Consider the following 24,421-nt stretch of genomic DNA (forward strand, 5'->3'; position numbering starts at 1 on the left):
CTGTACTTAACAAGAACTACAAGCCCAAATAGGTGCCTGTGGCATCAGTGGAACTGATGCAGATTGTGGAGGGAGGTGAGACATTTGTGTAAGCATAGGAAATGTGCTTATAACATTCAGAGGGAGAAAGGAACAGAGGACTGTGGCTGTTGCATAGAGTGGATTTCTTTGTGTGTCCTTACAGTACTTCGTGTTGTCAGCAATAGTATCTTGCCAAAAAGCTTTAGCGGTTGGAATTTGTGAAAAACCCTGTCAAAATAGCATTTGGACATGGTACCGGAGGGATGTGCAGCAGTAATACTATACTCTTTTGCAAAAGATCCCCATATCAAAGGGTTATCATGTAAAGAGGAGTTTGTGGCAATCCTTACCTGAGTGGTTATTTCTGATAATAAATGATGAGATTTCCACAACACCAAAAAACTTGCAAAACACATCACCAATATGAATCCAAATAACTTATATGTAGTTCTAGGATATCTGGAGGTCTGGAAGAGGATGTTGAGGTAGATACTGCAGATATTTTAGATGTCTTTTTCCCTTTTGTTCAAACTTTTTCCTTTTTTGTTTCAAACTTTTGTTTGAGACCTCCTGTTCATTTTAAAATAAGTGTATTTTTCCTGTATTACTTACAATTTATATAGCGTTTCACTGCATAATCAAAGCAACTGTGTGTGTTCCTTTTCTTTCACTGTTTCCTTATGACTTCTTGAGAATCAATTAATATGTGTTCAGAGTACCTTGGAAACACCGTCCTTCTGCTTAACTTGGGTTAAGTCTTGCTTTAGTTTCACCTTAGCTTTGCCAAATAGGTTCTTGAATATCAGTGAAACATTAAGATTGGAAAAGACTGCTATGATAATCTAGTCCAGCTATTGATCCATCACTTCCACGCCCACTGAACCATGTCCTTAAGTGCCACATACACATGTTTCTTGCAAACCTCCAGGGACAGTGGTGCCACCACTGCCCTGGGTAGCCTATTCTACCGCACTGCCACCCTTTCTGAGAATAAGTTGTTTTCAATATCTAACCTGAGTACTGAATATTCAGCTCCGATACTATTTTTGGGAAACTGATTTACCCCAGGCTGTCAGATGGGGACAGAGGATCAAAATCAGCAGCTGTAATATAAAGCACTTGTTTATATACACACTGTTATGTTACTTATAGTATCAAATACACTTCCATGGAGATGGAGAGGTACCATAGCCTTGTTATAAATCTTCTGCTGAATTCCTGGTAGCACTCACACTGGTCTTTTCTGTGAAGCGATATGAGGAGTGAGGCTTAAGAACTGAATTCTGAAATGAGCAAACAAGAAGGAAATTGTGTATATAAATATACAGTATTATATCACAGTGCTTAATTCCTGCAGTGTTTTTCGGAATATTCCCTATGAGCTGCCCAGATTGTATGTGAAAAGGAAGGGTGTTTGCTGGGCTGCCATTTAGAGAAATAAAATGTAACCTGGTCTCCAGTCCAGATCCAGGATTCTTTCCATGTTCAGCTCTTTTTCAGTAAACAGAAGCTCTGCAGTGTAACGAGCCCCTTGACAGCCGTAGAAATACCTGCTTAATTCAGGAGGCTGCCACAGATGAAGCTGAGCAGAACTCGCTTCAGCATTATCCTGCTTCAGAGTAAGTGGGATCCTGCTCATTCCCATTACTGAGCTGACACATCAAGGCCAACAAGGACCAAAATAAGTAAATAAATTAGAATCTAGGAGACAGGGGAGGACTAGAAGCAGAAAGATAAATGGGACTTGGAAGTCTTTTGGTTAGGCACAGACTGAAGTTTACTCAGACCTAATTGAGTGGCTGTCATCCCACTATGGTGTGCTCAAAAACAATCAAATGGTATTCAAAGAGCTTTAATTTTTATGGAGCATGAGAGCTTAGCTTACTAACTCAAGAGTGGTTTTATTTTTATAACAGAGTTGTCTCTTGCCTTGGACTGATTTTTTTTTTAATTATTATTATTTATTCTTTCTTGTAATTGAAATAATGATCTAATTTATCAGAAATATTGCTTGCAACATCCAGTGGAGCTGGTTTGTGAGCAAAGCCAAAGTTTAACAAACCGTAGGCAAAAAAGCAAAATTAAGTTCAAACTGCTGACAAAGAGTGCACTTTAGTTCTACTTGAGGAGAGGAAAGGCATGCCAGTGTTGTTCACTGTCATGCCAAGTATATTTTTTGAGGGTATGGGAAACCTCTAGAACTACCAGTATCTTTTCTACCACCAAAAACTTAACTACTCAAAAAATAAAATAAACATTGAAAGTTCTTTTATTTGAAAAGAAAGGAATGTGGGAGTTTGTCAGAGCTAGTTTTTGCCAATTCTTTTCCTTGAAAAACAACTTTAAAAAGCTCAAGGCTGCTTTCCATGTTTGTGCATGGAAGTGATAAGCTAGCCTCTGTGCAGTTCAACTCAGAGGAAAAAAAAGCAGACGTTGAATATCCCCTTTCACTGCAGAATTTGATGCAGATTAGGAAAAATAGTCATTAGCATCCTCGGAAGTGTACCTCTGAAAGATAACTGGAGAAAGAAGGAGCTTCTTTGGCTGCCTGCGGCTCTGCCTGCTATAACCAACATAGGTAATCCTTCCAGGTTAGTTGCAGTGTTTGTGTGTGCACGTACTTGGAGGGCCAGCATGATAACACACTGGCTCAAAGGCTTATGATTTTGTTATTAGCTAGTAAGTCTTCTCAAAATCCAGCTCAGTCAGCACTTTATTCCACATAATGCGATCTTGATAGAGATTGAATCTTGCTGGTTGGTAGGGAAGGGTGCTCTGAAGGATTGCATTGCATCTGGCATTTCCTTTTGGATACTATACCTGCAGGTGATTAAAGCTTATCTCAGAAATCCTGTGGATCGCTAATTTTATTTTTATTTAATTGGACACTGTAGAGAAGCATCACAAATAGCGCTGTATTGCTTGGCAGGCTGAGACATCTGCTGGCACTTCTGAGGCAGGCTGCAGCAGTGGGGTTTCCTATTGCAGTGTGCTGAAATCTCTCCGGAACATAATGGTACTTAATAGTAAATGCTGTTGTATAAAGACGAAACTGTATGAAATTCTGGATTGAAGGCCTTATCTCCACAAAGCTTTAGGATCTGCACTCCTGCAAAAGTTTTGTAGTATAGTTGAAGGCTTTAATTAGCTGTGCTTCATCCCTGGAGAAAAGGGACTGACTAGAGAAGTGAAACCAGATTCTGGACTTCAGTGCAACATATTATTAAGAAAGTTCTATGCTCACCTGTCTTGTTGGAAATTGTGTTTAGGTATGTAACTGATAAGCTTAAAAGCCTGTTAATGTCAATTTAGTGCTTTAAGAAGTGTGCTTGTGTCGACACTTTACAGGCTGGTTTGGCCCGGTTCTGTGACTAGCGGGGCAGAGGGATCTGCAGATCCACACTTCTGGAAGAAGGAAGCAGGGACCCCGAATAATTAAAAACAGCAGCAACGATCTGAAGAGAGACTAATTTACTAAATATGGTATCAGAATGCAAGATAACACACTGTAATACAGTATAATTGAAATTGGAGCTAATAAATCAAATATAATGGGAGAAAGAGTGTCCAAAAGTTGTAGGCCTTAGAGTAATACTGAAGTGATGCATGTGGTCAGGACAAGCAGCAGGGAGATGAAGAAAAAAAGGGGAAGGTTTCATGACCTTTCCAGGGGTTAGATCTCCTGTCTGAAGGCAAAGTGTTCTGGGGTATGTAGTTCTTCTTGTCTTTCTGGACAGGTGCCTGGAACTGGAGCATTAACTCTTCAACCCCCAGTGCACTACATGATGTTACGATGTGGAATGCCAATAATCAAAAATCATAAAACCATGACAACTTGGTTCGCTTACTGTTTTGCATGAAGTGCCTCATTTTGTGCTTTATTAAGACTTCGTATTACACCTTTGTGTCTGTTTGGTTATTCAGGTAGCTTGAACTGACTCTTAATTGTTCCTCATGAGTTAGAATCATCTGAAGACTTAATGATCTTGCACCCTCATAGCCTTCCCTAGGTTGTTAACAAATTAACACCCTCAGGGACAGAGCTGTACTTCGCCAGAATGTATGCCTCTGCTTTCTTCCCTTCCTGCTTAATAGTTGTTAGTGGCTGTAATTCACTCATTGTCTCTGTGGTCAGAGCCTTTATTCTGCACCTCCTTCACCAACCCCTAAGCTTTTACTTGACAGACATCTGGAACCCTACAGCTTAGTCCTCTGGTACTAAAGATGAATGATCGAATTCAAAAGCCACATAATCCAGCCTCTCCCTTTTTATACTCCCACTCTTGTGGTTCCCTTCTGATTGCTCAAGAAGTGTTTCAGATATGTGTTCACCAAACAGGATAAGAATGTGGAGGATGGAATGACATTTAAATTGCAACTCTGTCTCAAGTTCCCTCAAAATAGCCTGAAAATTATTGCCGACTTTATCCAAGCAAAGCAAGGACTAGACTATTAAAAAACGCGTGAACTGGCAGACAGAGAAGATGGTGTAGCCTAGTGAAGGTGTCTTAACAGTTGGATAGTACCTATTAAGTACAGAGGGAAATAACCATGAAGAAATAAAAAAGAAGAAACCTGTTTGTGGGTGGTGGTGGTGGGTTTTAGGGGTGTTTTTTGTTTGTTTTGGGGGTGTTGTTTTTTTTTTAATAGATGTTTGAACCTAGAAATGCTGTGAGTACATTTTCATTGAAGGCCAAGTGGTTCTTACTTTAGTACTGATTCTCCTAAATTTCACTGAGGAATGTAATATTTCTAGTAATGAAATAGAGCTCAGATGTACGTACAGTACTAGCACCTATTCTCAGCTGATTTTCAGTTCATCCAGTGCCAAGAACTGTGGTCGTCAGTGTTCAAAATAAATGCAGTGTCAGTGCAATGGTACTGTTTCTGATGATGTCTACAGAAAGTTGATACTGGTACAAAGTAACTTATGTCATCTCAAAAGTAAATAAATAAATAAAAATATCTAGTATTGGGTCATAAGGTGAAGAATTGTTCCTGTTGGCTAGAATTGGACTCAGTGATCCTTATGGGTCACTTCCAGCTCAGGATATTCCACAATTTACCTAGAAAATATGACCAAAGTATCTATGTGAGTGCTTAATTCAAGGAAGAATCCAGTTTTAGCTGCATAGTGCTTTGTATATGTTAGCTAGCTCTGTTGGTTGTATCTGCTTTTATCCATCTCTGTCACAGTTTTGAGAAACTAGAGGCAGCTGTTGTGTCTTTTACTAGGCCGGTCAGCAGGAAGGGCAAATTGTTGGAAACCAAGCTGATTTTGGTCTGAAGTGATGGGTTACTTCACAGCGACTGTCTGAACAAAAGCAGATATCTATGTGTGTGTTCTTCAGTGTGTTGAACTTCTGATACAGAATAACTTGTGGCTAGGGAGTAATTAGACTGAGATTGAAGTTCAGAGTGTGGTTAGTTCAAAAGGCTCCCAGTTTTGTTGTCTTGCAGAGTAATTATTGTTAAAGAGGAACAAATGAACGTGAGTTACTTCCTTGAAGGCAAATTGGCATGTACAGAAGGGTTGGTGCACTTCTTAGGGACTAATATGTTCCTCCAACCATGCATACCACATCCCTGGTTGATTTACTTTAAGTTCCTTACGGCAGGAGTCTCTTCAGTGCATTGCAGGAATAAGCTTACACAACTTCTCATGAAGTTGTTGGAATTACAGTTAAAAACTCAGCATCACCCTTCAAAGTACCATATCTCAAAAATAGGCAGATGTGTAGATGAAGGCTTTTTAGGAAACTATAACAGTAGATTTTCCTACTTATAGAATGGAGGTGTTTATCTTCCACCTTTGGACTTGTGCAAACTTTCTGTCCTTTTTTTTGTCATTAAGGTATCGGATCTTCCAAATGTTATTTATCGTACTGTTTGACAGTCTGAGCTTGATACACTGACAAGCTGAACTGAAATGCTTGTGATACACTCTTGGAAATGTTTGTCAGTTTAAGAGGTGCTTCACATCAGCATTGGTATTAAAAATCAGACCAATTGTCAGTAAACGCTATATGTGTACTAAAAAGATCAGTAAATGTACTAGAAATATTTCATTCAGCTTTTTGCTGATGAAGACAGGTGTGGTCACCAGTGGTTTCTTTCTAAGTTACTAACTGCGTTGTTTTTTTTCCTGTAAAATAGATAAGAATTTGCACTGTAAAGATATAGCTATAGAATGTGGGACAACTTGGCTGAAATTTATTCTTCAGCCTTCCCAAACTTATTTTATCTGTGACTTTCATGTATGTCACGCTGCTTTTACTTTGTCTTTCAGATGACGACGTGGACCTAGAAGCTTTGGTAAATGACATGAATTCGTCATTTGAAAGTTTGTACTCGACGTGCAGTATGCAGTCAGAAACCACTCCACTCCTTCAGAATGGCCAGCTTAACCGTAGCCCACTGCCCAGCTCAGGATCCAGCGCCCTGCAGCCCACATCTCCCAGGCAGAAGGTGCAGCGGTCTCAGCCCGTGCGCATTATGGCAGTCAGGTAGGAGCAGAGCGCTGCACCCTGTTTGCTTCAAGTCATCTTGCAGTAGCTTTGAAGGAACTAGGTTTTGAAATAGGAGCTAAACTCCAGTAGGGGTCTTGTAGTGTCACAGTGGTCTTCTGTGTAGGAGAAAAGATTCACTGGGTAGGTAGAGGATATAGATTTTCCGTGTATTTTGTATCACGCAAACGTGCCACGCTTCTACTTGTTTTATCAGTATCTGCTGTGCCTTTGATAGCAGACATGCATAGAAGTGTAGTATCAATATCAATTTTCAGAAGCAATGTCCATGTTTGGAAACAAATCCAAATGTCTAAAAACTGTCCTGCCAGCAGTACTGACAATTAGCGGTTTTTGGACTTTACACATCATGATGAGTGATGTAGTTAGATGAGGTTGCATTCAGCTGGTTTTCATGTATAAAAATACCTCTCTTGGTGGAGGCTTCCTGTTAGGTCCAAGACAAATAAAGAATGAACATATTGTACTTCTTTAACCATTGTTCCTAGAGCACTTTAATTCACTTGAGTGCATTATGGTAGACATTACAGAAAAATAAGTGTTCAGGTTGTCTCGCTGTTGTCAGGATGGGGACATGAATTCAAGCTCAAAGTGGAATACTCCACTTTACAACACAGGCTGCTGATAACTGGGGAGTCTATAGATAATGTGGAGGAGATTCTTACAATCTTCTTAAGAAAGGTCAGTATGTGCATGTATATTTCTTGAATCAGATATATTTGGAGTTGTCTTTTCCTTCTAGCTGAGACAGGTGGGGAGTAATAATAATAGGAGAAAAATCCAAGGTCTAACAAGGATTGCTCCTAATCCTTTACACTGATGTATTTCCTGTGGAAATTATATTCTTAAGACAGGCAGCTTTGCTATATGAAAGTGTAGCATGCAGTTACTGCATACTAAGCCAAGTCAGTTAATGATGTAATTGTTTTCACAAGTTTCAGGTTTAACCTTGAATAGTGCTGTATTAACAAATACACTCTCTAGAGCAGTATAATTCATGTTTCATTCTGAGTATCTTAGTCAAAACACTCCTTTTAATTGTTTTTGGCACTTCTAAACTTAAATACTTTCTTTGAAAGACACTCCAGCTTTCCGAACTCTGCACTTCTGTGAATGCTACAGAGCATCATGTGTTTATCACTGAAGAAAATAATGGCAAAACTTCTATTCGGATTTACTTAGTCATCTTTTTAGTACTGGGCAGTGTCTGTCTTTTCCTCAGGCCCCAGAGAATGGTTATTACTCTCGAAAGTACTGCTTTATTTTTATCTCAGTAATGAAATAAATGATGCATGTCAGCATTCTAGGCAGGGCAGGGTGCATCACAGTCTAATTTCAAGTTAAGAAAACAACACCTTTTGAATTGCCAGATCTGTAATTCCAGTTCTTATAAAGGAGATCATTGCAAACATGTAGTCCAGAATTTGCAATACAAAGAACCATTTCAGAGTTGCTGAGACATTAAGTCCACTGTGCCGAAGAGACCTTACACAATTGTTCACTTCATGCTTTATAAAGTGTGCACACAGGTAGCACAAAAAATAAACCAGTCATTTCTGTAGCCCATAGTTACAGATGGAACCTGCTATTGGTAGCAAAAAACAAAGCTATAGGATCATTTATGGAGTACCAAGGCAACTTAATTAGGGGGTAGAATGACCTGTGGAGCAGATTCTGTGTTAGTGCATTTATGACCATTGCAGTTGTTGTATGCATGGGAAACAAGCGTACTCAAAATGGGATGTATTGTGACAGGCAAAACCAACAGTTGTGCCCAAGAGGGCTCTGCTAAGGGCTTGCTGAAGAACATATAAAATAAATAAAAAAAAAAAAAAATAAAGTGGTCAAATTAAGTTTTGAGTAATTTGCATTTCAAGTACAGGAGTTGATGGCCTTTGGAAACTTTTACAGTTGCCACTAGGTGGTGCATTCTGCAAAGGAGTTAGAGGCAAAGCTGACCTAGTAGCAAGACCAGTAGGAAACTTAAAGCAGTCTGTATGGTAGTGAACAGGTGTTAGGTCTTTTCTAACATTATTGTGCTAACTAGTAGATCTCCAGTTAGCGTGAGCAGTACTGGTGTACTGCAAACTGGAACTTGAAGTTATGTTGGTAATACTTGGACTTAATGAGATGCATCTCAGAAGATGCATATAAAACCTCTCTGAACAGTAATCTTACAAGTAGTGTCAGCTAAGAGAGTGTAATTGCAATTTATTGCTCAAGCTGACTTGCTTAGAAATAGAATGTCATCTTGTAATGAAGTGACAGAATCAATTTCAACCTCAGTCTACTTGCTTTACTGGGAGACATGTTTGTTTGCAGATCCATGTGGAATTTGGCTCCAAATTACTGCAGTTTTGTCCTCCTCCTTTTTTAGGTCAGTTTGAAGATCTTGACTGACTTTCTGACACGTGGAGCTTAAGTCTGTAAATTAGCGCTTGCAACAGAGGGTATAGATTGGTATTTCTGTTCACTTTTTGTGCGGTTACCTTATTTATTCACCCAAGCAAGAGATGGAGTTATAAGCAACAAAACAAGCTGGATGTGTGACTGTTCATTTTTTTTCACATGCAGTTACCTAAATTGGGCTTGCAGTTGCTGTAGGTATAGAGTTGTCTTTTTTATTTCCCCCTCTTTTTTAATGTTAGTACACTGAATGCTGGAGCAGCAAATACAGGCCTGGTGATGCCAGTTTGTTCCTCTTAATGCTTCTATGTTTGTAGGCGTCTACAAGAAGAAGAACAGCAATTCAGAACATCATCGTTGCCAGCCATACCAAATCCATTTCCAGAACTCTGTAGTCCCGCAAGCTCTCCTGTGCTGGCCCCTGGATCTTTACCTCAGAGTCAACCTGCTAATAAGCATGTGAGTATGGTACAAAGCTTAATGTCATATGTTAGAGTTCAAACCTGCAGTGAACAATTTCATTTTGAAGACAGAGACTAAGTTTTCTGATACGTGGAAATGTCTGTAGGCTTTGTCTTTGAGTAGGGCAGCACAAGCAAGAGAACACGTTCAGAGAGGCTTCAAAGTTGTTTTTTTCTTACTAAAGGTTTTTAAGAATAAAGCAACTCTTTTTCAAGCACATGCATGTTGTCAGTGAAGCAGTAATGCCTAATATCTTTGGAATTTCATTATCCAAGGTAATGACTTACTAATTCAGAAGTCAGGTTAGGGTTGGAGCAGCGTCTTGAATGTTACTCCACATAGTCTGGTCGCCTCAAAGCCATTTAACAGCCTGTTTTCATTTAAAATTCATTGCCTCCATAAGTAGCTGTTTGTTTTCTTTAAGGACACGGTGCCTCATTGTTTTGCTGTTCTTCAGAAAGCAAAATACAGTTCTTAGAGCATGTAACTAGGCACAGCTCCTTCTAATGGGACTGATGAGCAGAACTGTCCCATGGTTGATTAGCTTCCCAAGTCCTTTACAATGAAGCTCTTTACAATTTTGTAAACTATTCTGTCTTGCACAGGGATTAAAAAGAGAAAAAAATACCCCCACAAAAAAACCCTTAGACTGCTGTCTTAGAATGCGTTTGCGCTTGAGTACCCACAAACATGATGTTGTTCTGTATTGCTGCTGGTTTAGTTTGTAAGTTGCTCCTATGATTGGTATGGCTGATAAAAGAGTTTGGGGAGTCGGGGAGGCAGTTCAGCTACAAGCAGTGGACCATAACATACAGTCCTGTATATTCTGCACTATTTTATACCTCTGTAAACATGTGTCAGCTTTCTTGAAAGAACAGTGCATCTTTTTTGGTTTTGCAGTATTTCTTACACATATAAAAGTTGAAATAGATAACCAAATAATGCCTGAAGAGAAAACTGAGTCATGCAGTTATAAATTTAATGTGGTCTTGTGTGAGTCCTCAGTAACTGCTAATCAGAGAGGCTGTTCTGTCAAGGATGTGGTAATTTGACTCAGGGGAGAGGAAATAATGGCCAGCTCTCTAGTGTGTGCTGGCTCTTGCCAACAGAGCAACAGCAACAACAGCATGGCTGGCTTTTGGAGGCAAGCTAAAGTTACAGATGAACCTGCATTTATCTTTCTAAATCTTTCTCAGTTTCAGGGATTCTTTGCTTTTTACTTTTGTTTCATTAGACCTAGTCATGCCACCAAAAGAATTGCTCTTCAAGGCCTTAAGAATCCCAAAATATTTGCGTGTAACTTTTGGGCGATATTTAGAAACTAAGGGTTTAACAGTACCTAAGAATACAAGTAAACATACCCTTAACATACGTAAGAGAGTGGCTATAAAGACTGAATAATAGCTTCTTTTTCCCCCCTAAATTCTACTTCATAATCTTCTGTTAAAGGTATACTCAATCTTAAAATGATAAATTGTGACAAGGCCTAAAATAAAATGCATATTTATATTGCAGTGCATGCTGCTCATATTTTTAATCAAAGACAAACCACTGTAATTGTAAAAGTTGTAGGGTATAAGAGGAGGAGCTGAAATATTTAGACAGTAATGACTAATATAGATGCAGATGTACTGCTCATTTCAGTTCATCAACTGATTGGAGGCAAATAAGAAACAGTTGCTTAGGCCAAAGGAAAGGCAGGAAGTTATCATTTTCTTCTCTTCAGTGAAATAGTAGAAACAGAACTGAAAAAAATCCTCTGGCTTTAGAATATTGATAGAATTTGAAAAAGTGAGTTGGTGAATTGTTTCTTCCTGAAGAGAAACATTTTGTTTAATATCTCAGATTTAAATGTGAAGGATTTCAAGATAACAAAAAAACCCCTGCTTATTCACACAGAATCACACAGAATTATCAAGGTTGGAAAAGACCTAGAAGGTCATCCAGTCCAACCATCACCAATACTTCCCAGCTAAATCATATCCCTCAACACAACATCCAAATGTTTCTTGAACACCCCCATGGTCGGTGACTCTACCACCTCCCTGGGCAGTGCATTCCAATGCCTGACCACCCTTTCCGAGAAGTAATATTTCCTAATGTCCAGCCTGAATCTCCCCTGGCGCTGCTTGAAACCATTGCCTCTAGTTCTGTCATTGTCTACACGAGAGAAAAGGCTGAACCCTAGCTCACTACAGCCTCCCTTCAGGAAGTTATAGAGAGCAATCAGGTCTCCCCTGAGCCTCCCCAGGGCACCTTAATTGCATTTAATTCAGTTGCAGTGCCATTCAACAGCACCCGGAAACATGGTTGGTTTAAAGAAAATTTTTAAAGAAATGTTATAAATTTTTGTACCTTCATCCAATTTAAAAAAATGAAAAGAAGGTAAACTGGGAATTTTGCTATATTATTTTAGGATTCACTTTTGTTTAGATGGGTTATAAGCTACTGGCTAACAGAGTAAATGACAAGTTTAGTTAGAGGAGGATTGCAAAAGTACATTTTAATGGCCATTTAGTGAAAATGAACCATATTTAAAAACACACACACAAAAAAACTTGAATACAAGCTATAGATTTAGAATGCTGAATGCAAACCGAGATCAGACATAATGATGCTTAATGTAAGGTTCTCTGCTTCCAGGTTATAAACAAGGATTAAAACTGGAGTTTGGAATGAGCTGTGCTGCTTATATGGGTTATGCGATGTGTTAATGAAAAAGGATTCCCTGCAGCTTGCTGAGCCTTTGGGGGCAAACAGGCAAAGAGCAGTTGCAGCCTGTACTGCTTGAGCCCTGAAAGCTCTGATCACAAGTTATGTCACAGAATGGTGGTGGCATGGGCAAAATGTTGCCTTTGGTCAGCTTCTATCTAGGGGACTTCAGAGGTCCCCAAGTCATCTTGGGCTTCAGAATGAAGTGGTTGTATTGTTTGCTGACTGTACTGATCAACATCTATTGTATGGGGCAGGCCTGAGCTAATACAGCTGTGTGACCAAAAGCTTCCTATCACAAGAGGTTAAAAAATGTGTTGTAGTTAAATGGACACATGCTCCTAGGAGGGTCAGTGTTAGATTCTTTCTTACAATTCTGCAGGTAGAAAAAGCCCATTTTGTGTTAAGTTTTATTTTGGGAAGGTCTGTAAAAATTAGCACCACTGAAGTCAACAAGGTTGTGAGCACAGGGGTGGGAAAAACTGACTACCTGGACTGCTAAATCAGTAGCTACTTAAGAAGAAACATGACTTGTTGTAATTTTATTAGCTACTGATGTGGTGAGCAAGATACTTCATATGTGTCATGTTTGGAGATATTATGACTCTTCAAGCAGTAACAGCCAAAAAGCTTTTAACTTCTTTTGCTAAATGTAGAGTACCAGCAAAATGTCTGAAGTGAGAAAGTTTTGTCCATGAGTTTTGGCAGGTGAGCTCTGACTGGAAGAGGCTGCGGCACTGCGTGTTCCTATCTTTATCATGTCCTTTAAGCACCACCCATCCGCCTTCCCCACAACACCTGGCCACCAGCCAAGCAAAACTCCAGCAGATCTCACAGCTGCCTCAGTGCCCCTTATTTCTGCCCCAGGAAGGACAGGTGAAGGCAGGAGCAGGAAGGAAGTCATGCTTGATGGGGCACTGCAAGACCCTTTTTTCCCATGTCTCTGTGAGAAGTGTGCACACCTACAAGCATGAAATCACTGCATGTCTGAGGGGGCACTGATTGCAAGCATGGAGGAAGGACAGCTGCAAGTTTTTAAACATCATTTACTTAACCGGATAAATATGTTTGTGTAGGAAAAACGGTAACCAGAAAATTGCTCCAAACCGAGACCAAACATTCATCTAAAAAATTGCTAAAAACATCAGACAGCAGGGTTGACACTAATTGAAGTCCTCCTTTGTGTTGCTGGTATAAACTAAGAACTGGTTGGTAACTTAGGTTGTAATTTTTGGTTGTGTACAAATATTTTGGAAAAAGTATGCAATAATTACATGTAGGTCACTGCGATGCCACAGGATATTAGTCCAAAGTATCTTGTGTGAGTCAATGAAGCTTTCAACTGTAAAAATAGGGCAAATTTCTCACATCCCCCCTCTATACAGCCCAGGCAAACTTCCAAATAGCAGTTTGATGCACCAAAATTGCTTACTCTTTTCTAGCAAATTAAATTTACAAATGGGTATGAATTAATGTTAGTCTTTTTTCCAGATTTTGTAACCCTTGGAGGGAAGTCCTGTGAACAGATTTCACCTTGAACCTTGCATTTGCTTGGCTGTCTCTTACTTGGAGAAGCAACGCTTTCCCAAACCAGATGAACTAAATGCAGCGGACAAATACTAAGATGACATGTAGGAAAGACATCTCATTTCTTGTCATCTTGTGACCTGTATCACGCGGATGTGTTGTCCAATTACTCTTGAAGAAATTAGGGAGTGAGCTCATGTGGTTTTGAAAATCTCAGTAGCTCATTACTGAAGATGAGACTAATGAAGGAAGTAGTAATGAGTTCACTGGACTGTACAGCCAGCCTTAAGTGCTGACGGTGCATGCACAGTCTGTGGGTGTCTGAAGGCTTTGTAGGCAGACCATTGGAGGCTGTTGGGGCCCGGGACCAGGAGGCATTCAAAGCCACTATTTCTTCTTCCTCGTGCCTGTTACATCATGAGACTTGGTAGGAAGAACCGAGTCCTTTCACATATTTGATTTTGGGAAGTGCTAGAACAGTAGCTGTAGTTCCAACATTGATTACTGGAAATATGAAGAGCGTCTCACGTTCAAACCAAAAAGTATGTTCTTTGCTGGAGGGTTTTTGTTTTGTTTTGTTTTTAATGATGCAAACCTGGCCTTCCTCCCGGGAACGTTCTGGCTCTCTACCCAGAGGCAAGCACGCTGCAGGCAGACTGTGTGCTGAGGAGTGTGGCCGCGCTGCGGGGGGATGCTCTGCTAGGCCTGGCCTACCGCCTGCACTGGCAGCTCCACAGGACTGCTGCCGTGCAGCATGGCCCACAGCTGCCTTAACAACCCATTTGCAGTAGCAGCACCACTGCAATTAGCCATTAGGTCTGCCTTGTGTAAATAGTGAGCAGGCTGTATCATAAGCTATAGTAGCGGTGTATTGACATATCCACACTGTGCTTTTTGTCTGCACAGCTTAGGCGTGGCCTTGCATGGTTTTTATTCTGTAACAGTGTTCATGGTATTTTTGATAATAGTACATGGATAATAAAATATGGCTACCCTCTACTTTGATCAGGAGCTGGTAGAATTGAGAAGCTAACAGGCTGAAGGTGTGGGGGAAAATGAGAAGATGTGAGAAACTGTAATTGTTAGCGAGGCAGGCAGAAGTGGGTTTTAATATAAACATCCGTGCAGTAAGGAATTAAAAAAAAAAAGAAGAAAAATAAAGCTCAGAACTATATTGAGTGATTCTAACTACGCTGTGAGTGAATGTCTGAGATGAAATAGAGATGTCATAACTTCATACTGATAGCCTTTAAGGAGCCAACCAACATCATGAGCATTGCTACTCTGAGTCTAAGCTCCCTTTGCCCTCTGCTGTCTGGACTCAAGGTGTGGATTCTGGTCTGACTTTAACATTCTGAATATAAACCTTTTGGAGCTCTGCTACCCAAGTAGGACAGATGCAAGAACGCACCAGCTCCAAACAGAGAACTTTGCCACTATGCATCCTACGTGGTCTTGCAGCATCATGTTGTTTCCAGCAGCCAACAGATGAGTTGGTCGTGAGGTTGCTTCTGAAACCTGAGGTGATCCAAGGCAGCCTGTAGAGAGCAAGGCCGGCACCTGCTGCTGAGCTGCATGCGACCTCCTGGTGGGTGCTGTGGGTGTGCACAGTGTAGGACTGGGAAGGTGCCCAACTTTTAGCTTGATCATTGGCATCCACTACTAGGGACAATGGGGAGAGCCAGTATTCAGTGTTCACTTCCTGACTCTGAAGAGCAGCTGCACAAGTGTTAGGATTAATGCTGTTCATTCTCAGCAGGAAGAAAGCTTCTTTTTTAGACTTACAGTAATTACCTGTAGCAGTGAAGTGTGCCCACACTTGAGAAGGGAAATCTGTTTGAAATTTCTGTCTTTACTTAGGCAGCAATTCTGTGTGGTTGCAGAGAGGAAGAAGGAACTTCCAAGTTCATTGGTGTGGTAATTTGATGTTTATGCATTCCTCTAAAACTTACATGTGTTTTTGTTCCATTTCTTAAATGGAAGGAATGTTAGATGGAATTTAATAACATTTTTGCATTAGAAGAGTACAGCTGAGTTAATTAAATCATCATGGGACAAGTTTCAGTTCTTTGTTCTCTTGATTTAGAGCCTTCTTACTATTATCAAATTCTTTTTGTATTATTCTTTCTCCTTACGCTGCCGAATTACTGTTTTAAAAAATGATTTTTTTTAATTTCTGCAAGTACCTTCAGTTTTTGTTTCGGTCTGACTGTAATCTGAACATCATTCACAAAGTGTACATAAAAGTAAGCTCAGTCCGAACTTGTTAAAAGGCAAGCCATCACCAGTTCATGAAAGCTATGCATCACATTCCTCCATTGGCATAAGGATTGCTTATTCCATCTAGTGAAAGATCCTACTGCTGCAAGGGTTATGGAGCCTGTCTATCTCATTGTATTTCAGGAAGCAAGAGTTGAAAATGTCTTCATGATGACATGAAGACTGTTTGTTTTTTCTCCTGTTGCTGAGGAGGAAATGTTTAGTGTTTGGGAGCAAAGTGGATTGACCATCAGCTGGGAGTTGGGGTGTGAGCCTTTGCTGAGAAACAGAGTATTTCTGGGTAAGGTGGGAAAAGTAATTCAATCCCAGCAGGTTTATTATAAGTGAAATTTCATTAGCAGCAAAACAAAAAATCTAACATGAGCTTTTTGTGATGGGAGGAGGATGAAGGCTGGCAAAGGCTTTTAAAGCTTTGTTAGTTTCTTTGTTAGTTTCTTACCAAACAGATGCCAAAGTATCCCCATCTTTCCAACCAACCCCTTTATCTGCCTAGACACATCATCAGGCCAGAGTGAGAAACTGCTCTGCTTTTTGATGATATGTAGGTATGGCACTTGCCTGTTCTCAAGGAATGGTTTCAACACTACTTTCCTCTGCACATGCAATTTCCTCAGTGTGTGATGTGTTTTCAGAAACCTAAGTTTATTATCATCAACTCCTGCACCTTTTGCTTGCTTCGTGCCTCGGGGACAGGCTTAGCATGTTTCAGAAGGCATTGTCAGGCATACTAAAGAATGCTCAGCTGTCATGCAGGAGTCGGGCATGAAGAAACTGCTTCAGGTGCCATCAGTGCCTGTGTTCTGCAGCTGCAAGGGAACCTTAAGTTAGTTTTGCACATGTTCCTGTACTCACCTTGTTATTCACCTTTCCAAAACATGTAATAGGAATAGAAGCCATCCATCCCTAAGGAAAAATCATTCTAGTAGAAGAACAGCGGGTTTTAATTTTACAGTCATTTTTGAGCTTGTCCTTGCCTGCAAGCTGTTACAAGGAATTGATTACTTCAAAGTAATTTGCCATACTGCTGGTGATCACACTTTTACCTCTTGCTTACTAAAATCCACTGAAAACAAGCAATCCACAGTATTTCCAGACCTTTTAAATACCTCTACACATGTGCAATCGCTCTCATTCCCCAAATACTCAGTTGAGTGTTACAAACTGGACACGTGGTCTGTGGTGACAAGAATCAGGTACACAATTTTAGCACTGAAGGATGCCTATGATACTTTAAGTTAAGAATGTTCGTCACTAAGTAGTCCCAAACTGCTGATTTGTTATTTTTAAGTGTTTTTAGATGTTAAGTGTATATATCCTCATACACGCATATATGCACTTAACATTTAAAACATACACCTATATATATATATAGGAGGATAGATGGCTTGCTGTACTGTCTCACACCTTCTAAATGATCTGTGGGGCAATTTGAAAAGAAGCAGGCATACAGATTACCCTCCTCTTCATTAGACAAAGACTTGAAATCTGACATTATGGGAATAGCAACAACTAATCATACAATAAAGCCTTGTATTTGCTATATTCAAAATATTTCTCTGTGTTAAATCCAGTTTTATTCTATGAATGATTTTCATGGATGACCTTTGCATCTTTTTCTTTAACATGGTAAGTAGTCTGGCAAAGCACTGTAAAGCCTGTTCAAGTGAGACTGAGCCTTGGCTCTTGCATTACAGCCTTGTCAAATCCTCTGATAGGAAGACTCCATTTCAGACTGAAAAAAGTCCTCACTATGCTCGAAACTAATGTCATTTTGCTTGTAGTATTAAAAAGATACTAAATGTACTTAAGAACCTGATACGAATTTCATTTGCTGTACACTTCACAGGGGGTGCTGAAGTTGATCTTTATTCCTGAATGCTGGGTTTTGCTCTGACTAATGGTCTTAATGTGCTTTAGAGAAGATTGTTCATACTTCTTGTTTATTGATGGGTATCTGTACATTTCATAATTTGCATCCTTGTCTCTCCCCTGTTCTTTTTTTAACTAAGCAGCTGAAAAACGTAATCTTTCATCTCCTGAGAGGAGTAGAGTGCTTGTGAGCTGGAGCTGGCAGGAAAGCACTGCGTTGAGTTCCAAGACTGGAGAATGTATATTTCGAACTATTTGTACAGTGTGACACATTTCTTAATATTTCCTAGGATATTAATAAGACAGCAAAGTCTGTCAGGAGGCAACCAGCTATATTTTTGCAAATGTACCTTCAGTGTAATTTCCCTTTGCTCTCAGTGAACATTTAGTTCTGCATTACACTGCGAGTTACAAATGAGCATTTGCTTACGAGCTAATTAACCATAGCTTAGAGCAGTACTTAATTGCAACACTTGGAGCAATACAGAAGAACTTAAAGCCAATCTAGCTAACGAGAAATTAACTTAGAGAACTGCACAAGGTTGCTCTGGTTGCTCTGTGTGTAGGCTTCATTCTGATTGCCCTCTCTTTTTTGCATGAAATAGCACCTGAGCAATCACACGCTTGGTCAAGGAGAAATGTTAGGATTTTAAACTAAAGCAGGAAATTCTGCAAGAGGTGATATGGACATGATGGGTTCTCTGAGTGGGTCAGGAAATTTCTTGCGTGGCAGCTGCTGGCTTTGAATATCTCTAGCAGTTCATCCATCGAACAGTTGCCGAAATGGGTCTAAGCTGAAAGACTTGGCTATGTTGGTGAATAACCATTAAAATGAAAGAGCTGAATGGACTTTATGAAGTTTCTGTAGAAAGATTTCTATACATTACTCTCATCCTTTAAATAAATAAACAATCTAGTAGCTCTGCAGATGATTAAATAAATTTTACAGCACTGTAAACATGCTCACATCAATTTTTCTTCTTTGCCTCTTTCTTGAGCCTTCTTTAAAATGCAGCTGTAAAAACTGTGATTGTTAACTGATTCCTGTCTAGCAAAATGATTGAGGATGATGTTGATACAAAGGGCCTGCTTTTCCTCTAAGCCAGAACCTTGCGAGTGCTAATCTCCATACATTCAAACAGCAGCCATTGAGGAAAGGGAGACTAATAAAATTATAGCAAAAAATAATGTAAAAAATGTTTACAGTACCAGACATCATTCACAGTGACTGCATTTCTTTATGAGATTGCAGTAACCTCTGTTTTCTGTGTCGTTTATTTCATCAGTTCTACCAATTATGTGTCTTCTGAACATACATTTATATCAGGAGATGCTGCTTAAAAACAATATGTAGGTAAGGGCATTGAAGGAGAGTGTGGAGGAGCAGCTTACTTCTCTTTGAGGTGCTTTCTTACTCCCTTTTAATGTCTGCAATTGTAGAGAAGTAGAAACTAATTTATTTATTTTTTCCCTCAGAATGTGACAGTATTTAAGAGGAATTTCAAGCCAGTAAAGTCTCACTGAGTTCATTAAATATAGAAATATTTAAGAAGAATGTATTTAAAGTCTGAGTTGAGTGCAACTTACGTTACATAGCACAGCTGTGTGTTTCAGTGGCAAACTTTGTTCCTGATATAAAAGGGCTTTGTCCTTTATTTTTGAGTAAAAAAAATTCTGTTGGTGCAAACTTTCACAAGGCCAGTTTTACTGACTTAATAGGTTCTTTGAGAGGGGGAGAGATTCTCCATTTGCACTATAACCATATTTTGGGCTATTGTGAGCACTAGTAGTACTTGGAAAGGACATATTTGACTTTCCATAATGTGATTGCAAGTTAGGTTTATGCTGCAGCTAAGGTACCAATATCTGGAATTTGTACTTTGCTTATATGTTGAATCATAAAAGGTGTGAATTCATGCAAGACTAACTTGGAGTTCTTATCTACACTGAACAAGCTGTATGAATGCCTTGTTTTTCATACTGTGCACTGGCATTTTCTTGTTGTTGCCGGAAAGTGGTATGTAGGTGAATGGACATATCCAGCATAGTTACTTATTCCAACTGTAGACAGTCCTTTGACTGGGACTCAGTGTACAAAGTCACATGTAAATTCTAACAAGAGTTGGGTTTACTCACCCTTACATTATCATTCCCCTGCTGTCAGACTTCTTCAGGGTATGGCATCCCCAATTGGGCTCAGGTATACCCAGTCTTTTACTGTCCTTCTGCTCAAACACCTCTTCATTTTAGAAACAACACTTAAATGCTACTTCAGGAAGGTATTGCTTTCTGTATTGTGGCTCACGGCCTCATGTCTGGCTAAAGGACCCTTGTGTATGTTCCGCTCAAAATTCTGTTGTTCTGTGTGAGAACAGAAGGTTATTTACAAAATTTTATCTATTTCCCTTTGAATCTACTCTGTATGAAGAGTAGAAATTTCTAACAAATAGCTCTACTGAGCAAATCTTAAGTGATACTTCTTTACTCTTAAGAACAGAAAGATAAAGAAATGTAATATTATGAAACCGTATATTGTAGTTTTTCCACAGTGTCAAGAAACAGAATAGTCTTTTTGTGGGATTTATTTCTGTGATTAAATAGGTAATTTGAGTTACTTCTCTGGGTGTCTCATACTAGTTGAAATTAGAAGAGTATATTTCAAGAATTTTCATGACATTGTATGGCAGCGGAACTATAGAAGATAAATTGTATTGAAGGGCCCCTTTTTTTCTCTCCATTGACCTTAGAACCTAAGTGATAAGCGAAGACTGTGTGCTTAGACTGAGGTAGATAGTGACGACTGAAATGGATAACAACCTTGCAGTTTGGATGGAGTGCAAAAAAAAATCTTCAACTAGACCATTACCTGTGGTGTAAGACCTTCTTTCCTTCCCTTAAGGTACTGAACATTTTTATAAGGAAAAAGTCTTGCTTTGTTTCTAAGCAGGACATTTATGTTGCCTGTTTACGTTATTGACTGGCCTCCTCATCAGTTACTCCATGTGGCAGAATTTTTGTATCAGGAGAGATGCTGGCAACCATGGGGCTAATTTTGCTTGTCATCTGTTGTGGATCTCAAGAAAAATGACCAGATTATAATTGGATTCTTGTTGTATAGACTAATTAAATCCAGTGCTCTTCCACACATCATCTTAGTATTTTAACTCATGTTCAGATATCTGGAGTAGCATTTTTCAACAGATAGACTCATGTATAAATGATTTGGGAAACAAATGTGAGCTTTTGTAGTCAAATACTTATAGCCCTCAGTAGTTAATGCCTTATAGTGACCCCAATTCTGTGAAAGAATGGGTTTGAGGAACGAACAGGTGTCTGTGAAACAGGGAGAAAAGGTGTTTGAGAGCCAGTAATCCCACAGGAGAGTTAACAGCATAAGTTTCTACAGTGAATTTTTAAGGCATTTGGCCACTATTTCAAAAAGTAAATGATTTCTTATTTTCCAGCAGTTATTGGATTAGGGAAAGCTATCCTTAGCATTTGTTTTGAGTACAAAACCAAATGCAACAAGCATAATTTGGGTTTTGAAGGAGGAGAAAATTCCCGAAGTAAATTATCTTGATGTTGGGGTGTCAAAGTCATTGGAATGCTATTGTAATGCTTGAGGTGAGCTGAAATTGTCCTCTCAAGATGGTTTCCATGCTGAATTCTAGAGTCAAGCTAGGGCCCTGGTCGTTTATCTACTCTCTCCTGTATGCATGGAAAGTAATCTCCTGTCTCTACAGAGAAGACCAAACTATTAGGCTTAATGTGGTGTTGTATATGGGAGAGAAAATATGTCACAGTCATTTAGAAGAGGATGGACTTTTCCAATTACTCTGTAAACACAGTTTTCATAGAGTAACTTGCATAAATTCATTCACTAGCTATTTTGTTACGTATCAAAAAGTGAAATTCTTTGTATACGTGTTGACAGAGCCTCAGCTGATGGAAGTAAAACAATGAAACTTGGGTTGTTTTCTGTGGGGTTGGGTGCATTGAAAGAAATAGTGCAGAAATCTAGCAAGAAGCCTATAAAACCACTGATAAGTTACACTTTGTGTCTGACCAACGTCTGTTTTGTTCATGGGAGTACAAGAAACAGTTGAACAGAAATTAGTTTCAGTACAGAGTATTTTTTGTGAATACTCTGCAGCTAGCCAAAATTTTTGTTTTTTGCGGTGTGTAACCTTGTGCAGTGGGATGGAAAAACTGTGGAAGAAGTACATGCTATCTCATTTCTCTGCACTGTAGAAGTAGTAAGTTATATTGTTATGCTAGACCACTATTCAAAGACACTGGAAGAGGCATTGATGCTTTTCCCACAAATGACATTGTCTCCAAATGAGTGAACAAAGAGTGATAATTCAGAATTCGATATATTTGCTAAAGTCAGGATAGATTTGTGTTTGACAGTTAGAAATCAGCACAATAGCTATTTTAATGGATGCTTGGAAATAAAATAGGTTTGAAATGTGTACAGCTGTGTAATTAAGCAAAAAAAAAAAAAAAATCAACGTGATGATTGAGCTGAACTGGTAGATGTTTTAAGTTGAAATCTATAGAATAAAATTACTAGTTTACATAAATGGAGAAGAACAGTAACAATATACTCCATAGAAAATAGAATTTGGTTAAGTATTCAAGTTCATACCAAAACAACCTATTGTTTAAAAAAAAAGAATATTAAATGTAGTGTGTTGTCAAGAATCCTAATCTGGGATGTTTACTTATCTTCTATGTTGATGTAAGTTGTACTTTGGCAATTTAAACCTCGCTGCCTTAAAGTTGTTTTTATATAATGCAACATGCTCAGAATGTTTTTTGTTGGATGGAAATGAAATTAACTCACTCGTAGAAACTGAATCAGAAAGATGTCCAAAGGTTGATCTACCTTCTATCGGTCAATCTGGAAAAATAAGAAAATGAGCTCGTAAAAGGCAAAATAAATTTGACATCAGTGCTCTTAGTTTCTACACAGTTCATTTCAAGGTGGTTTCAATGATCCAGATTTTTCTCAACATAATTTGTAATGAAGGTTTATGTTGTAAATGTGAAGCCATCAAAATGCTTTGAAAATTGTTGCTTGTGTCAGGATGGAAATAGTTACTGATGGCTTTGCGCTGTGGATTTCTTTCACTTCTTCACAATAGTGGAGGGAGGAAAACAAAGCATGCTTGAACATAATGACTTATATTATCTGTAAAATATAAAAATACGGAGTAAAATCTCTTCTTGTTGTCTCAGTCTTGCAAATGGTTGGCTTCTCTGCCATCAGTTAGAGTAACAATGCTGTTGTTCAACGATTTCCCATTTTATACCATGCAGAATTGGTTTCTAGGGAGTGTCTATTGTCTTAAAGAAAAGATTCACCAAATATTTGTTCTTTTTCTCTGGGGATCTTTTTCATATTCATTTGCCTATGCTAAACAAAGAGACTAGGCATGTGAGCTATTTGAATATAAATGTCTTTCTAATGCAGTTAATTATTTTAAATGTTTAATGGAAGTCTCATGAAAATTGTTGGATAAGCTTTTCAATTAGAGAGAAGACTCGTTGATTGCATTTGCACAAGATGTTTAATTGAGTGGACAACACAAAATAAATGCATTTGGAATTTGTCTCAGATTATCTAATTTTAAGGAGATGTCTGTGGGGAGTAGAAAGCCTTACTTCCCATCAGCTTCAAAGATAAGATGGCTTAATTGGAAGCTGAGTGTCTTAACAGCTTCAGAGTGGCAGCAGCTTCCATGTAAAATAATCTGAAGCAGATGTTGAATGAAGAAGTGGCATTTTATTTCATGCAAGATCTGGCATCAGTTCTCTTAGCATTATGTTATTCAGTTTGATATCAGGAAGCTTTTTTTTTGTTTTTTTTTTTAAATTGTGATGCTGGTTTCAGCATGCTGCCTTTTATTTAAACTTAAATAGTTATTCACTGGCCTTTGATAAATGGACTGTTAAGTGTTTCTGTACCGCTCTGAACCGCTATAGCATGACTCAGCACAAAGAGAAATGCAGGATTCCTTCTGAACACCAGGCTGCACTTCTGTGCTGTGCAGGTGACTGAGCACCAGCATGGGCTCACCCAGAGAGGCTGTGCAGTCTCCTCTTTGGTGATCTCTAAAAGCCGCATGGGCCCGGGCACCTTGTTCTGGGTTTCTCTGGTGGAGCCATTCTGTAATTGTTTTTAGGCTTTTATAACAGAAAGCATGGGTGGAAGATACAATGGTTTTGAAACGTATCACCTTCCTGTTATGTCCTAATATTAAGGTTTGGAATGGTGACAGTAAAGGCCACTGTTAAGTCACTTATGAATACCAAGTTATGAATAATGATTACTCTGAAAAGAGTAATCTTTTTACTTAGCACACATCGACTGCCTCATGTATGGGTGCATTATCAATGCGATCCACTTAATCATCCTGGGAGAATTCTATTAAAATTTACTTTACTGGTTGAGGGGTTTCTGTACTGTATATTGGAATCTCACTTGACTGTCAATAGGAATGAAATTAAGCAATGGTATTGAAGGTATAAACAAAGACCAGCAAGACCAGAGAGGAACCAGTAGTCTGATGTATAAATGCTGGGAATCTGGACCAAAGCACTTAGTAGGC

General features: G+C 39.0%; 1 protein-coding gene across 5 annotated transcripts in view; it reads left to right on the top strand.

The window, feature by feature from the left end:
* Positions 1-24,421, top strand: part of GRB10 (growth factor receptor bound protein 10) — a 137,782-nt gene that overhangs the window by 76,223 nt on the left and 37,138 nt on the right. For all 5 annotated transcript variants that reach the window (XM_072329960.1, XM_072329962.1, XM_072329959.1 and 2 more), the window contains 2 exons: positions 6,311-6,527; positions 9,272-9,413. In XM_072329960.1, coding sequence (XP_072186061.1) covers positions 6,311-6,527; positions 9,272-9,413 — 359 coding nt within the window. The remainder of the gene's footprint in view (positions 1-6,310; positions 6,528-9,271; positions 9,414-24,421) is intronic.

This window comes from Excalfactoria chinensis, chromosome 2 (genome assembly GCF_039878825.1).
Source record: "Excalfactoria chinensis isolate bCotChi1 chromosome 2, bCotChi1.hap2, whole genome shotgun sequence".
Lineage (NCBI taxonomy): Eukaryota > Metazoa > Chordata > Aves > Galliformes > Phasianidae > Excalfactoria > Excalfactoria chinensis.